Source organism: Rhinopithecus roxellana, chromosome 16 (genome assembly GCF_007565055.1).
Source record: "Rhinopithecus roxellana isolate Shanxi Qingling chromosome 16, ASM756505v1, whole genome shotgun sequence".
Lineage (NCBI taxonomy): Eukaryota > Metazoa > Chordata > Mammalia > Primates > Cercopithecidae > Rhinopithecus > Rhinopithecus roxellana.
Genome location: NC_044564.1, coordinates 19,228,080 through 19,242,029, shown reverse-complemented (window position 1 = coordinate 19,242,029; position 13,950 = coordinate 19,228,080). Strand labels below are relative to the sequence as shown.

Sequence of the window (13,950 nt, the reverse complement as noted above, 5' to 3'; positions counted from 1 at the left end):
CCCACACCCCACCCGCCCCGCCCGAGCCTTCTCCAAGAGCTGCACCAGCACTGAGGCGCCTAGAGCAGAGCCTGCTGGTTTGGGGCCCGCATTCCCGCGGCTGTGGACATCACAGAGGTAGGGAGCAGTGGGGGCGACTAGTTGGTTTTCTGCTGCACTGGGGAAGCCTCTTGAAGGAAGTTCCTGACTCACCGGCTCCGGGGAGGCCACAAGCCCTTGGGGCCGGCTCCTCCAGCGGGTCAGGAAATACAGGCCCGCCCCACGCCCTCCACCCGCCCTGGGCACGCCCGGGCCTGGGAGGCGGCTCCTCCGTCCGCAGAGACGGTGGGGACCCCTGGCGGGAGCAGACGGCAGAGCGCAACAGTGGAGGGAGCAAGGAGGGAGCCCTGCGGTTAAGAAGGAGAAGGAGGTGGGCAGAGGCGGGGCTCGGGCATGCCCCCCGTTTTTTTTAATTGAAGCGAAAGACTGAGAAATCGTGAAATGTATGGGACAGCCTGGAAGCCCCACTTTGAACTGCTGCTGCCAGAGAAGGATGGTGGGAAAGAGCCACCATCCAGGCGGGTTCCCTGGCTCTGCGCACCCTCCTGGAGGCGGCCTCCCTTCCCCTGACCCTGCAACCCTTTCCTGAGAGGGGAGGCAGGGATCTGTGTTGCCAGCGCCCTCTGAGACCCGGGATGAGGGTGTGAGGGCTGCCAGCAGGCACGTGGCCGCCCCTTGGTGTGTCAGCTGCTTCTCCAGGGTGGCACTGAGTGCCCATTTGGCCTTGAGCACTCGTGCCTGCCGTTAGACCTCCAGATGGTATAGTGACACCAGCCGGGGACATCTCTGGACCACAAAAGGTACAGAAGCAGAGGAAGGACCCTACTTTTGTCCGCAGAGCTAAGGGGCCGGAAGCTGTGGGAGGAAACACAGACCCACTCTCCCCGTGGGGGACGGAGAAGGCTCCCCTCTGCCCCGCGGCACCTGCTGAGGGATGTCTCAGCCCAGGACTGGCCGCAACCCTTCAGTCTGCACAGACTCTGGCTGCCACGCTGCACGGAGCCCTACCCTTCAGAACCTGTTCCCAGCTCCAGCTCTCCATAGGCCCCCTCATCTAGGCTGGTCATGGGTCAAATGGAAGGAAGGAATGGAGGCTGCACCCTGAGAAACCCCGGGACACCTTTCCAGAACATACATTGCCTAGGCTGTCTACTGCTCCGAGCTTTCCCCAAAGGCGTGCGTTTCTGCTGCGCCCAGCTCACCCTTGCTCCGTCCAGGCAGCAGGTGTCTCTCTGTGTAGGTGAAGTTGCAGAAGGGAAGAGCCAGAGGGGACTGTGATTCCGAACCACCCCCCGCCCCCACTCACTTCCCTCAAGGCTCTCTGGGGCTCAAAATTAGGCAGCATTAAGATCCTCAGGATAATTTATGTTTGCACTGAATTTAAAACAGAACAAAGGTGGGAAACTACACTTTTTGGGTGGCTGCACCTTGCAAATGTATTCGGATGCAGGTTTAGGAGTAGCGCCATGGCTGACAGAACCACAGGCAGGCGGCAGGTGGCCCTCGGCCTCCCCCACGGTGCAGGCGCCTTTCTGGCTCCTCTAAGAAGCCCGGCTGGAGCCACGCCCTGGCTCAGCGCAGAGGAGGAGCCTGAGCCCGGCCTCCCCAGCCACCTAGCGCTTCATGTCCCTGCTCAGTCAGTAATCAACCACAGACTTCAGATCCTGGCATCTAAGTTTGAATTCCTTAAAAGCCAGGTATTTAAAAGGAAAACATAAGGAAACGTTTTAAGGCAAATTGGTACCTACTTCCAGCTCACCTTCCTGTAGTGCAAGATCTCCAAACCTCCTAAATAAATCTTCCAGACAAAACTCTTTCATTCTCATTTTCCATGTTCAATGTCAATCACGTGGATCGACACGTATCTAACCTTCAAATGTAAACAAAGCCAAAAATATTGCTTAGAGATTCCCACATAAAGACAAAGGTTGTTTTTTCCTCTTCCGGGAACGCTGTCTACAGGCACTCGGCATGGCCCAGTTTCACAAACCATCATAGGCTTTCCTAGAATACAGCCTTTAACAACAGTAGGCCGGCCCAAACCCCTGGGAAGAGAATCGTTTACCTTTATACCGAGACTGGGAAAGTGCCAAAGTCTGCACGTGGCGTAGGCCTGGGCTGACTTCCAGGGGTTTGTGCTGTGAGACCTAGAGCTCCTATGAGACCGCCCCAAACCAAAAACGTGTCAGCAAGCGGCCAGGCGTGGTGGCTCACGCCTGTAATCCCAGCACTTTGGGAGGCTGAGGCAGAAGGATCACTTGAGCCCAGTGAGACCCTGTCTACAAACAAAAAACCCGTCAGCAGAACATCTGGTGCTTCTGTGTGAACGTGTTCCCGACAGGATCAAGTGTGCCTTCCTCATCAAGGAGCAGAAAGTTGCTGGGAAGGTGTTAAAGGCATGAGCACAGTCAGAAAGCTCAATTTTAAAATGAAGCTTTTGGCCGGATGCAGTGGCTCAAGCCTGTAATCCCAGCACTTCAGGAGGCCAAGGCAGGCGGATCACGAGGTCAGGAGATGAAGGCCATCCCAGCTAACACGGCGAAACCCCGTCTCTACTAAAAATACAAAAAAAAAAAAAAAAAAAAAAAAAAAAAAAAAAATTAGCCAGGCGTAGTGGCACATGCTTATAGTCCCAGCTACTCCAGAGGCTGAGGCAGAATTGCTCAAATCCAGGAGGCAGAGGTTGCACTGAGGTGAGATTGCACCACTGCACTCCAGCCTGGGCAACAGAGTGAGACTCTGTCTCAAAAAAAAAAAAAAAAAAATAGTAATACAATGAAGCATTTTTCAGCAAAAAAAAAAAGGCAAGATGAGGGAACTGCGTGCAAGGAGCCACCTCTCGGGTGGGGCAAGGTGGCTGACTCCGGAGGGCCCCGGGGCTTTCCATGGAACTGGCAATGTGCCATCTTATCCTTGCCTATGCTGAAATGTTTCTGTATACTCGTATCTGACAGTGGTAGGGAAGCAGAAGCCTAGGGGAGCCAGGGTGACATCATTTTGAGTTCAGCTCCACCTGAAAACTAGCCAGGGAGGCTGGGCACAGTGGTTCACACCTGTAATCCCAGCACTTTGGGAGGCCGAGGTGGGCACATCGCTTGAGGTCAGGAGTTTGAGACCAGCCTGGCCAACATGGTGAAACCTTGTCTCTCCTGAAAATACAAAACTTAGCCGGGCATGGTGGCACGCACTTGTAATCCCAGTTACTCGGGAGGATGAGACAGAAGAATCGCTTGGACCTGGGAGGTGGAGGTTGCTGTGAGCCAAGATCACGCCACTGCACTCCAGCCTGAGCGACAGAGAGAGACTCCATCTCAAAAAACAGAAAATTAGGCACAGTCCAGGCCAGTCACAACCTTGGTCTAAGATGTTTACATCTGAGGAAGCAGTTACCTAATGCCCACGGGGACAAACTCCTAGGATGGCAGAAAGGTTCAGATGCCACACAACAGTGTATGCTTGAAGATGACCACAGTGAGGCTTCAACGTGCCAAGGATAGCTTTAAATCAACAGAGCAATCCACTGTGTCAGGCTGTCAGCCCACGTGACAGACACAGCGTAGCTTTTCTATAGCTAAGACCCCTACATAAGAGGAGTTGAAAACAGCGACGGGCACCCCTCCGCTTGCTTTCTAAGGACGCTCTACTCTGTACCTGAGCAGCTTTCAATAAACTCTTCTCAGTGAACTCTGCAACTCACTTTGAGTTTCTTCCTGCGTGAGATCCAAGAACCGTCTCTTGGGGTCTGGATCGGAACCCCTTTTTCCTGCAACAATGGGATTTCACAAATACATGTTGGTAAGTTATATATAAAAATCTCAAGTTCTTCTCTCCCCCAAAATGAGACCCAACAAAAAACTCAAGACTACTGAACACCAGCATCACTGAATGCCCAGGGCCAGTGTGCAAAGGAGAGGCAACCCCCTGCTCACAGCCACTCTGTAACCGCTGGGCGGCCGGAGGGGGACCGGCCTGTGGGATGTGCTGGCCTCAATCACTGGCCACATCTGGCCCTACCTGTCTGAGGCTGGTGTTGAGTCCAGGAAAGGAGACGCCAACGGGCCTTTAAAGTGGCTGGGTCCCCTCTTTCGCTCGCGTCCACAGCCTCCAGGTGGTCTCTGGTTTCAGAAAGCCACATGGAAAGCTCCCTCCCGGGCCTGGTGATCTGCAAGGCGAGGCCCAGAGCTTGGTGGGCTGTCCCCATGGCAGAGAGCCTCACCTTCCCTCCAGTAACAGAATTAACTGCAGTGAAGGAGAGACGACAGCGTGGCTGTGGGAATGTTTATTCTGTGTTTATTCTGACATTCTGAACACAAACTAGACAGCACAGAGGTGGGGTCCGATCCCAGCCTGCACAGCTGCATGGTGACAGTGCAGCGTGCAGCCTCTGGCTGCAGCAGCAGCTTTCAGAAGGCTGGGGTCAATGCCAGGGAACCGAGGCTCAGCTAGGAGGGAGCAGGATCTGGGAGAGAAGATCCAAAAAGTGAGGCCTCAGGGCCTCTGACAGACCCACCTGCTGGAACTTCCACCATCTGCTTCTACAGAGACTGATGACCACAGAGGTGTGGGGGGGGCTGGTCCCAGAGCCCCTTCCCCACCCACGCCCCATCTGCTTTGACCCTGGCGATGGCCACATCTCACTCTGGCGGTTTCTCCAGGGGCTTTGGTGCCTTGCTGTGCTCAGTGGGTCCTTCCACTCAGCATCCAGAGGCCGCTTCCCAGGATCCGCCTGAGCGCTGCCCCCTGCACACCCCCCACATGCTTCCAGGTGGGCTCTGCACTGACGACGCTGGGAGGAAGGGAAAGTCTGTCTTCTCTAGCGTCGGCCCGGGAAGCTGCCTTTGCAGCAAATGGCAGCGCTGTGAGGTGTCCCTGTTTCATCATCCGGTTCCCTGGTGGGGGGCTCAGCAAATTCCCATGAAGATGAACTGCTGAACTTTGAGGCAAAGTACAGCCAATCCAGGGGCAGGCTCAGCAGGATGCGGTGTCAGGGACCAGCTGCCTCCAGAAATATCCCCCACTGGCAGAAATCCACCCTCCTCCTGGCATTCCAATCAGCAATGAGTCCAGAGTCTTCAGTCTGCAGGAAAAGTGCTGAGAGCAGCCTGGGACTTCCAAGCCTTCCTGGTGATGCCCAGGAGATGCAGGGGTGCGACGGGACCACCAGGGAGGACCTGTGAGCTCCTCACTGGCCAGGGCTTCTGGCGGCGCTCACCAGTCCTGAGCAGCTCCTTCCGAGTCTTTGGGGATCCAGGTCAATCACACGGTGGAAACGCTGTGAAGCAGCAGCTACTCCCTGACTCTGGCCCGGGACGCATCCTCTGCCTGAGGGGGGTGGCGTCGGGCTCCAGGAACAAAGCTGGGCCGAGCTAGCAAGAGGACAGTTGTGGGGGACACAATGATGACAGTGACTGGCAGGAGCACTGGCCAGGACAAAGACCCAAATTAACGTCACAGAGTCTTGGTCGTTTAAACAAGCCTGAAGTGCATGTTTTCTAGTTGCAGCGTTACTCACTGCGAACCAAACCAACTCTTCTGCCTCTTTACACAGCGGGGTTCTGCAGTGGCCCGGCCTCTCTTCTGGGCACAAACACGCCTTCCGCGAGGTGGGGCACACGGGGCTGTGGGGACACGGGCACTCAGCAGTGGGGCTGGGCCACGTCCAGGGCCCTCCGTACAGCCTCCAGGAAGGTGCTTTCAGGGACCTGCTCTTTGGATGCTCAAAGGGACACATGAGGGTCTCTGGAGAGGGAGGAGAGGACCCAGAGTGCCGTGGAGGGACCAGCTAGGGCCACTTACAGACTAGCCCAGCAAATCACACTGCCCGGGTCTCGGCTTCAATCTTCTGCTCCCCGTGCAGGCTCTCCGGGCCCGGCGGCTGCACCACGCTCTGGCGGATGGCGATCTCGGGGCCGCCTCCGTACAGGCTGTTCAGGTAGTTCCAGGTCTCCTCTGAAATCTGCCCGTAGTCAGCTCCTGCAGGGCACGAGAGGCATCCCTGGGCTCACCTTTGCCGCCTCAAGGAAGCCACTGGCCCGGGCAGCGGGGGCTCCGCTGTCAGATGGAAACCAGGATTTCCCAGAGGAACGTCCGTCCTGCTAAGGGCCCCAGAGATGTGTTATTTCTGGCTGTGTCCCTTGTTCCTGGGAGTGAGGCTGACATAAACAGCAGGGTGGGCAAGGCCAGCAGCAGGCAGAGGGTGGGACCTGGGGGACACAAGCAGACAGCAGGGTGGGCCAGGCCAGCAGCAGGCAGAGGGGTGGGACCCAGGGGACACAAGCAGAGACCAAGCCCCTTGGGCCATCTCTCAGCCACCTGGGCCTGGACTCGGGTGGACATCTCAGCCTGACTGTAAGACAGGTGGTAAGGGGGCTCCTGGAAGGACGGGACTGGGCAGCAGCCTGGCAGCCAGGAAGGGCAGAGAGGAGCCTGGTTGACCCTGGGGGAACTCACCCTGCTTCAGCTGGACGTGGCCGCTTCCTTTGACCTGTGCAATCCTGCTGTTGTCAATGGGCCCGGGGGGCTCTGGAACAGACACAGCGGGCTTGGGTTCAGCCCCTGCCATGCCCTCCACCCTCCGCAGCAGCAGAGCCATCCCAAGTGAGGCTGCCCCAGGCCTGGGGGTCAGCGTGAAGTCTCTAATAGAGGTACCTGGCCCACCCACTGCTCCTCTGCGGCAGTCTGAGGACCCAGCAGAGGGAATTTCCAGGATGCATGAGATCGTCTCAGACTCTGCTGGCCACGGGAGCTGCAGTGGGTGGCCCATGCCCTCATCTCTGCTGGCAGCTGCTGCTCACCACGCCCCTTCCCCTCTGCCCAGCTCTCTCATTTAGCCTCGGCAACCACAGGACAAGACAGAGGTTTACAGAGACAGAGCCGAGGCCTGGGCAGATGAAGTAACCACTCAGGTCACAGCTGGTAGAAGGCAAGGGCACCGTCCAGGCCAGGGTGGGGGTTCCGAAGCTACGTTCTCAACCACAGCCACGCTGAAGGCCTCAGCCACCACCAGAGGCGCCTCAGGGTGGCCCTGGCACCTTCCCTGAGCAGCGGGATGGCAGTGAGGCCTTCCTTCCCGAGCACAGGTGGGTGCTTGTGCTCCACACAAAGGGTCCCGTGAGCAGGACCATGGGCTCTGCCCACCCTGCCGGGCCCTAAAGCCACAGGCAACCCATGGCTGGCTCTGCTGTTCCTCACTGGGGGTCTGGGGGGCCCTGGGAGCTTCCTTGTGATAGGGCCTGTCTCCACCTCTGTAAATCCAACGAGTTGGATGACAAATCTGTCATTTCAGGCAACACACTCCCGAGGAAAGGGCCTTGCAGGAGGACAGAGCAGCTTGCTGGGCACGACAGGAAGCGGAGAAGGGGCGGGGGCGCAGGGCAGGAGCAGCTTCCTGCCTCTGGGTGGGGACAGCGATCCCCATTGGGGACTGGCAGAGCCCCATGCTCTCTGTCCACCCTGGATGGGTGGCACCTGGGGGAAGGTATGGGGCCTGCAGGAGCCCCCGTGTGCCGGCCCTCCCCTGCCAGCATCCCATCTCCCAGGAGGCCCCCGGGGCAGGTAAGTGCCAGGCCCCCCTCAGCTCACCGTTGTCCTTCCCCTTGACGAACGCCTCCCACTCCCGGAACCACTGCATGCTGATGCAGTAGATGACGCCCGGCGACTCCTCGGCCTGGAAGGCCTTGTTCAGCTGGGCAGGCGGGCAAGGACGGGAGGGGACAGAGGGCAGGTCAGCCTCTACTTACCTTCAGCAAGGATTTCCCAAATGCCCCCGCCCCAGGCCCTCACCCAAGAGTCTTATAAAAACACCAGATGCTCAAGGTGAAAAATCAGAACCCCCAGACAAGCTCAAACAAAATGAATACACCCATCGCTCAGAGAGGACAGTGGCAACATTTTGTGGGTCTCTTCAATAACTGTTTGACCCAACTGAGACCACAAGGGAGATGCTACTTTTTGAGAGGGAGTCTCACTCTGTCACCCAGGCTGGAGTGCAGTGGCACGATCTCGGCTCACTGTAACCTCTGCCTCCCAGGTTCCAGCGATTCTCCCACCTCAGCCTCTTGAGTAGCTAGGACTACAGGTGCGCACCACCACCTGGCTACTTTTGTATTTTTAGTAGAGATGGGGTTTCACTATGTTGGCCAGGCTGGTCTTGAACTCCTGACCTCAGGTGATCCGCCCACGTCAGCCTCTCAAAAGTGCTGAGATTACAGGCGTGAACCACCGCACCTGGCCTGGTAGATGCTAATTTTCCCCAGTTGAATAGAATGTGCCTATCTGCTCAGAGAGGCAGCTCTCGTTCTGACAGGAGCATTTTCTTTTTCTTTTTTGAGATGGGGGGTCTCACTCTGTGCCCAGGCGGGAGTGCAGCGGCGCAATCGTGGTTCACTGCAGCCTTGACCTCCTGGGCTCAAGTGATCCTCCCACCTCAGCCTCCTGAGTAGGTTGGACCACAAGTGCACACCACTATGTCCAGCCCTGACAGTATCTTTTTTGTTTTTGTTTTGAGACAGGGTCTCTATTGCCCAGGCTGGGGTGCAGTGGCACGATCACAGCTCACTGCAGCTTCAACATCCCAGGCTTAGGTGATCCTCCCACCTCACTCAGCCCTCCGGGTAGTGGGGACTACAGGTACACACCACCGTGCCCAGGTAATTTTTGTATTTTTGGTAGAGATGGGGTTTTGCCATGTTGGCCAGGTTGGTCTTGAACTCCTGGGCTCAAGTGATCCACCTGCCTCGGCCTCCCAAAGTGCTGGGATCACAGACATAAGCCACTGTGCCCAGGCAGCAGAATCATTTCCTAATGGCCACAAAGCACAGGTGTCCCTCAGTGTCTCTCACCGGGCCTTCCCTGTGAGTGGAGTGCGTCCCAACCCTGTTAGAAGTAGTGTGGCAGGGAGAGAGTGTGCCAGGAGCCTCACCCACACTCAGCTCTTTCACAGAAGTCTGAATGACTGGAGGTCATTTTGGTTGTCACTAGCACTAGTGGGTAGAGGCCAAGGATGCTGCTAAACATCCTAAAATGCATAGGATGGCCCCACAATAAAGAATGATTCAGCCCAAAATAACACAGCCAAGGCTGAGAACGGGATCCATCTACTGGTTCTTTAAGCTCAACAGGACCCGGGCGATGAGCCTTCACTTACTCAAGCCAACCCTCTCACCAGGAAAAGTCCTCCTAGACACCTCGCCATCTAGTCCCCCGCAGAAGACTCCTTTCCTTTCTTTCTTTTTTTTTTTTCTTGAGACGGAGTCTCACTCTGTTGCCCAGGCTGGAGTGCAATGGCACAATCTGAGCTCACTGAAACCTCCGTCTCCCAGGTTCAAGCGATTCTCCTGCCTCTGCCTCCCGAGTAGCTGGGATTACAGGCACCTGCCACCATGCCCGGCTAATTTTTGTATTTTTAGTAGAGATGGGGTTTTGCCATGTTAGCCAGGCTGGTCTCAAACTCCTGACCTCCAGTGATCTGTTCGCCTCAGCCTCCCAAAGTGCTGGGATTACAGGTGTGAACCACCGTGCCCAGCCTCAAAAGACTCCTTTCAAACTTGCTCAGGGACTACACAGGGCTCTTCTGTCCCCAAGTCCCCAACTGCCCCAGGCAGAGGCTGGCAGAGCCGCCCCCGTGCCACCTTGCTGCATGCACCTTGATGAAGGTGTCGATCTCGATCCTCCTGCGCTTGGCCAACGCCTCGATCTCCACCTGGCAGATGGAGCACACGTACAGATGGTTGACGGCGGGGCCACCCCCGAATCTGTGCTCAGGGTGGGAGGGAGAGAGAGACATGGCCTGAGGGGGGCACCAGTGAGGGGAGAGTGATCACTGCCTTCCATTTCCCCCTCAAGCCATCAGTGCCCCCTCAGCGCTGTCACAGGCCTGCACGTGCCTCTGTGTGAGCACCATTGAGCCTGCAAGGGAGCAGCGCGCCCACAGTCCCCAAGAGGCCCTGTTTCAAGGCTGAGGACCAGATGAGCCAACACACTCAGTTGTGCTTCAGCCAGTTTCCTGTCCCTTGCGACTGTAAGGATCCAAGTGGATTCCCACAAACGACACGTGTCGTTTTCCACGAGACAGGTGAAGGCGGCTCTGTGCTGCCAAGTGGAGGCCAGGGAGGACATTCCTTCCCTGTCCTCCCCTCTTTTCCTGCCCAGCTGGGCCCTGGACAGGACGGAGACAAGGCGGCCTCCCAGGCTCTCACCTGTTGTACAGGTGCTCCCAGACGTTCTGGGGCAGGATGACCACCAGGTCGTCGATGTAGTGGTATTTGTGGGGCGGGATGCCTGGGAAGAAAGTACAGGGAGTGAAGCTGTGGCTCGGCCCACCTGCCCACCCTGCTCTCCCACCACAGGGGGGCGCCTCACCTCCGTGGGAGCAGAGGAAGGTCTGGTTGGTGATGGGTCCTGGCTCTGCGAAGGTGTTGAACTTGTTGAGCCACTCACGGGACACGTAGAACCGCAGCAGGCTGGGCTCCCGCATAGCGGCCAGGGACACCACCTGCTGCCGCTCCCGCACGGCCTCCTCGCTGCTCTTCCTGCGGGGTGAGGAGGGGGTGAGAAGCTGTGCCTGACGGCTGCCACCTCCAGACACAAGCAGAGCCCCCATCCCAGTGCACCTGGGGCTACCGGCCCTGTCCACCTCCTGGGTCCCTCAGGGGTCCTGGACGTGTGAGCAGCACCCCTGTGCACCAGCCAGGGCCCTGGAGAAGGCTCCAAGCTGCCTTCCTGCATTCCCCACAGCAGCCAGAGGGCTCTTTCTTAATCCAAGTCCTTACTTCCCTGGTTCAAAACCCTTCCAGGCACTGTCCCCTACATACACCCAGAAGGCCCATGGGTCCCAGGGGACGGGGGTGGTGAGGTTCCTCCACCAGGCCCGGCCCGGCACCCACCTGTAGAAGAGGACGTAGCCCTCGGCGTTCTGCACCACCGTCTCGTGGACTTCTGTGACGTACTGGTCGTCGAATTCATACCACTGCCCATTGATCACGTTCTGGCAGTAGGCGATGTAGTGCCCACCTGCGGCAGAGCAGATGGGTCACAGGGATCCTAGCGGATGGGGGCGGCAGGGGAGGGGACATGACTCACTGCCTGCCGTGCCGTGGTGGCAGATGACGGAGAGGAGGTCGTAGGTGGTGATCTGGGATGTGCACTCCTTGGCAAGGAAGGGGCGCAGGTCGAGCCCCTCGAGTGGGAAGGAGACGTGGCTGCTGATCTTGAATGAATACATCACCTCGTGTCGAAAGCGCTTCAGGTGAATGCACAGGATCTGCGGGGACAGAGAGAGCGCTGGTCACCTAGGAAGAAATGACGCGGATGCTCACAGCCCTGTCCCCGGGCCCAGGACAGCTGATGGGATCATGCAAGCTGACTCCATTGGAACAAATCCAAGAGTTCCACGTGGTCCAGACTGGGCTCACTCTAAGTCACACAGATCATTCCCAGCTCCACGGCTGAGAACTGGACCCCGAGAGCTGCACTGAGCCATCAAGTTTACCAGTTCTGTCGGCACTGCCTTTGAGAAGCCACAAAGCCTCCCCGAACCACCACAGCCCCATCCTGGGCCCCCTCTGCCGGGGCCCTCTACTCTTTGCTGCAGCCACATGTGCCTTCGTTGGTGCGGACAAGCCCGCTCCCGCACTGGGGTTTTGTCTGTTCCTTCTGTGCCTTCCATCCACGACGATGACACCAGCCTACAACCTCCAGGCCTCACTCAGACATCACTCCTCAGAAAGGCCCCTGGCAACAGCCCTGGCTGGGCCAGCTCTCCTCCCACCACTCTGTAGCCGGCAGGAGCCATAGCTGTCTTAGTGGGGGTGGTGCCTCAGCATCCCACACACCTGCCTCCCATTGGGCCCTCACACAACACATTAGACAACAAATGTGCTGAGGCCACGGAGAGAGAGCACCAAGTCACAGTCGGAAAAATGTGCCCCCTGCCAACCCTTCCCAGAGGTTTCTCAGCCAAAGCTATGGAGTCTCCGTGGCCCCTGCAGCACAGAAGTGCCCGAGCAGTGGAGCAGGGTCAGCCCCCGCCTGGTGTGTGCTGGTGTGCACCCAGAGATAGCTGAGAAGGAGGCTGCCAAGGCCGCCGGCTCACCTCAGGCAACCGCAGGACTCTGCAGTACTTCACTCCGTTCCGCAGCCTGGGGAGGAAGCACAAGCCAGCTTCAATGTCTGGCATCAGGCCAGGGGAGCAGCCCTCCACCCGGCTCTTCTGGGAAGGTAGGATTGTGGGGGGCTCTCTGCGGAAACCCAAGGGGAATATGTAGGGCACAGAAACGGGCAGTTAAGGAAAGGGCCGGGGAAGGCTCACTTACTTCTTACACCGCTCACAGCTGTACATGTTGTCACCTAGGGCAGTAAAACAAAGGGTCAGAGGTTAGCAAGGATGGGAAATGGGGGAGCAAAAAAAAGTGACTATAATGATTTCTGCTTAAGAAATAAAACCTGGCAGGGCACAGTGGCTCATGCCTGTAATCCCAGCACTTTAGGAAGCCGAGGCAGGCGGATCCCCTGAGGTCAGGAGTTCGAGGCCAGCCTGGCCAACATGGCGAAACCCCGTCTCTACTAAAAATACAAAAATTAGCTGGACGTGGTGGTGCATGCCTGTAATCCCAGCTACTCAGGAGGCTGAGGCAGGAGAATCGCTCGAACTGGGGCTGGGGGCAGAGGTTGCAGTGAGCCAAGATTGTGCCACTGCACTCTAGCCTAGGCGACAGAGTGAAATTCCATCTCAAAAAAAAAGAAAAAAAAGAAAAAGAAATAAAACCTGAGAGGTACTGGAGGGAGGGAAGGCCCTGGCTGGACCCCACAGACAGAATCCATACAAGGGAGAAATGGATATATTTGACCCCAGAAATACTTCAACATCTGTAAGACATCACCAAAAGCAAAATTAAAAGGCAACAGGCAAAATGGGGGGGGGGGGGGAAGTGCAACATTAATTACAGAAAATGTATTTGAAACCATTTTTTTGAGATAGGGTCTTGCTGTGTTGCCCAGGCTGGTCCCGAACTCCTAGGTTCAGGGGACCCTCAGCCTCCGGAGTAGCTGGGATCACAGGTACACGCCACCCTGATGAGCTTAAAATCTTAATGTATAGTTTCCCCCTCCATGCGCACTGAAAATTAAGTCAAAACGGGATCAAAGACCTCAATATAAGACCTAAAACTATAACACTTTTAGGAGAAAAGTAGGAAAAAAGCTTTATGACATTGGATCTGGCAATGATTTCTGAAACACAACACCAAAGGTGCAGGCAACCAAAGCAAAAGACACGAACTACAGAATAAAACGCACCACACAGGATGGGAGGACAGGGTTACAAGTCACACATCTGGACACACAAAGAACTATAACTAATGAGGCTGGCACCGTGGCTCACGCCTGTAATCCCAGCACTCTGGGAAGCCAAGGCAGCAAATCATTTGAGGTCAGGAGTTCAAGATCAGCCTGGCCAACATGGCGAAACCCCATCTCTACTAAAAATACAAAAACTAGCCAGGTGTGGTGGCACGTGCCTGTAATCCCAGCTACTTGGGAGGCTGAGATGGGAGGACTGCTTGCACCCAGGAGGCAGAGGCTGCAGTGAGCCAAGATCACGCCATTGTACTCCAGCCTGGGTGACAGAGTGAGACTGTTGCAAGAAAAAAAAAGAATCCCATAACCAGCAACAAAAATCAAAATAGGCAAAGGATTCACATACATGTTTTTCCAAAGACTTACAAATAGCCAACAAGCACATGAAAAGACACTTTACATCACTATCATTAGGAAATGCAAATCAAAACCACAACGAGGCTGGGTGCAGTGGCTCACACCAGTAATCCCAGCACTTTGGGAGGCCAAGGCGGGCGGATCACCTAAGGTCAGGAGTTGGAGACCAGCCTGGCCAACATGGTGAAACCCCGTTCTACT

The 13,950-nt window shown here is 56.6% G+C and overlaps 1 protein-coding gene across 4 annotated transcripts in view; it reads right to left on the bottom strand.

Annotated features, from left to right (window-relative positions):
* Window positions 1-4,303: 4,303 nt before the first annotated feature.
* Window positions 4,304-13,950, bottom strand: part of USP20 (ubiquitin specific peptidase 20) — a 46,030-nt gene continuing 36,383 nt past the window's right edge. For all 4 annotated transcript variants that reach the window (XM_030920299.1, XM_010360936.2, XM_010360937.2 and 1 more), the window contains 11 exons: window positions 12,351-12,384; window positions 12,131-12,176; window positions 11,119-11,299; window positions 10,923-11,049; window positions 10,399-10,568; window positions 10,236-10,317; window positions 9,683-9,791; window positions 7,621-7,723; window positions 6,490-6,561; window positions 5,836-6,012; window positions 4,304-5,657 (listed from right to left, as the gene is read on the bottom strand). In XM_030920299.1, the coding sequence (XP_030776159.1) occupies window positions 5,852-6,012; window positions 6,490-6,561; window positions 7,621-7,723; window positions 9,683-9,791; window positions 10,236-10,317; window positions 10,399-10,568; window positions 10,923-11,049; window positions 11,119-11,299; window positions 12,131-12,176; window positions 12,351-12,384 (1,085 nt within the window). In that variant the 3' untranslated portion in view covers window positions 4,304-5,657; window positions 5,836-5,851. The remainder of the gene's footprint in view (window positions 5,658-5,835; window positions 6,013-6,489; window positions 6,562-7,620; window positions 7,724-9,682; window positions 9,792-10,235; window positions 10,318-10,398; window positions 10,569-10,922; window positions 11,050-11,118; window positions 11,300-12,130; window positions 12,177-12,350; window positions 12,385-13,950) is intronic.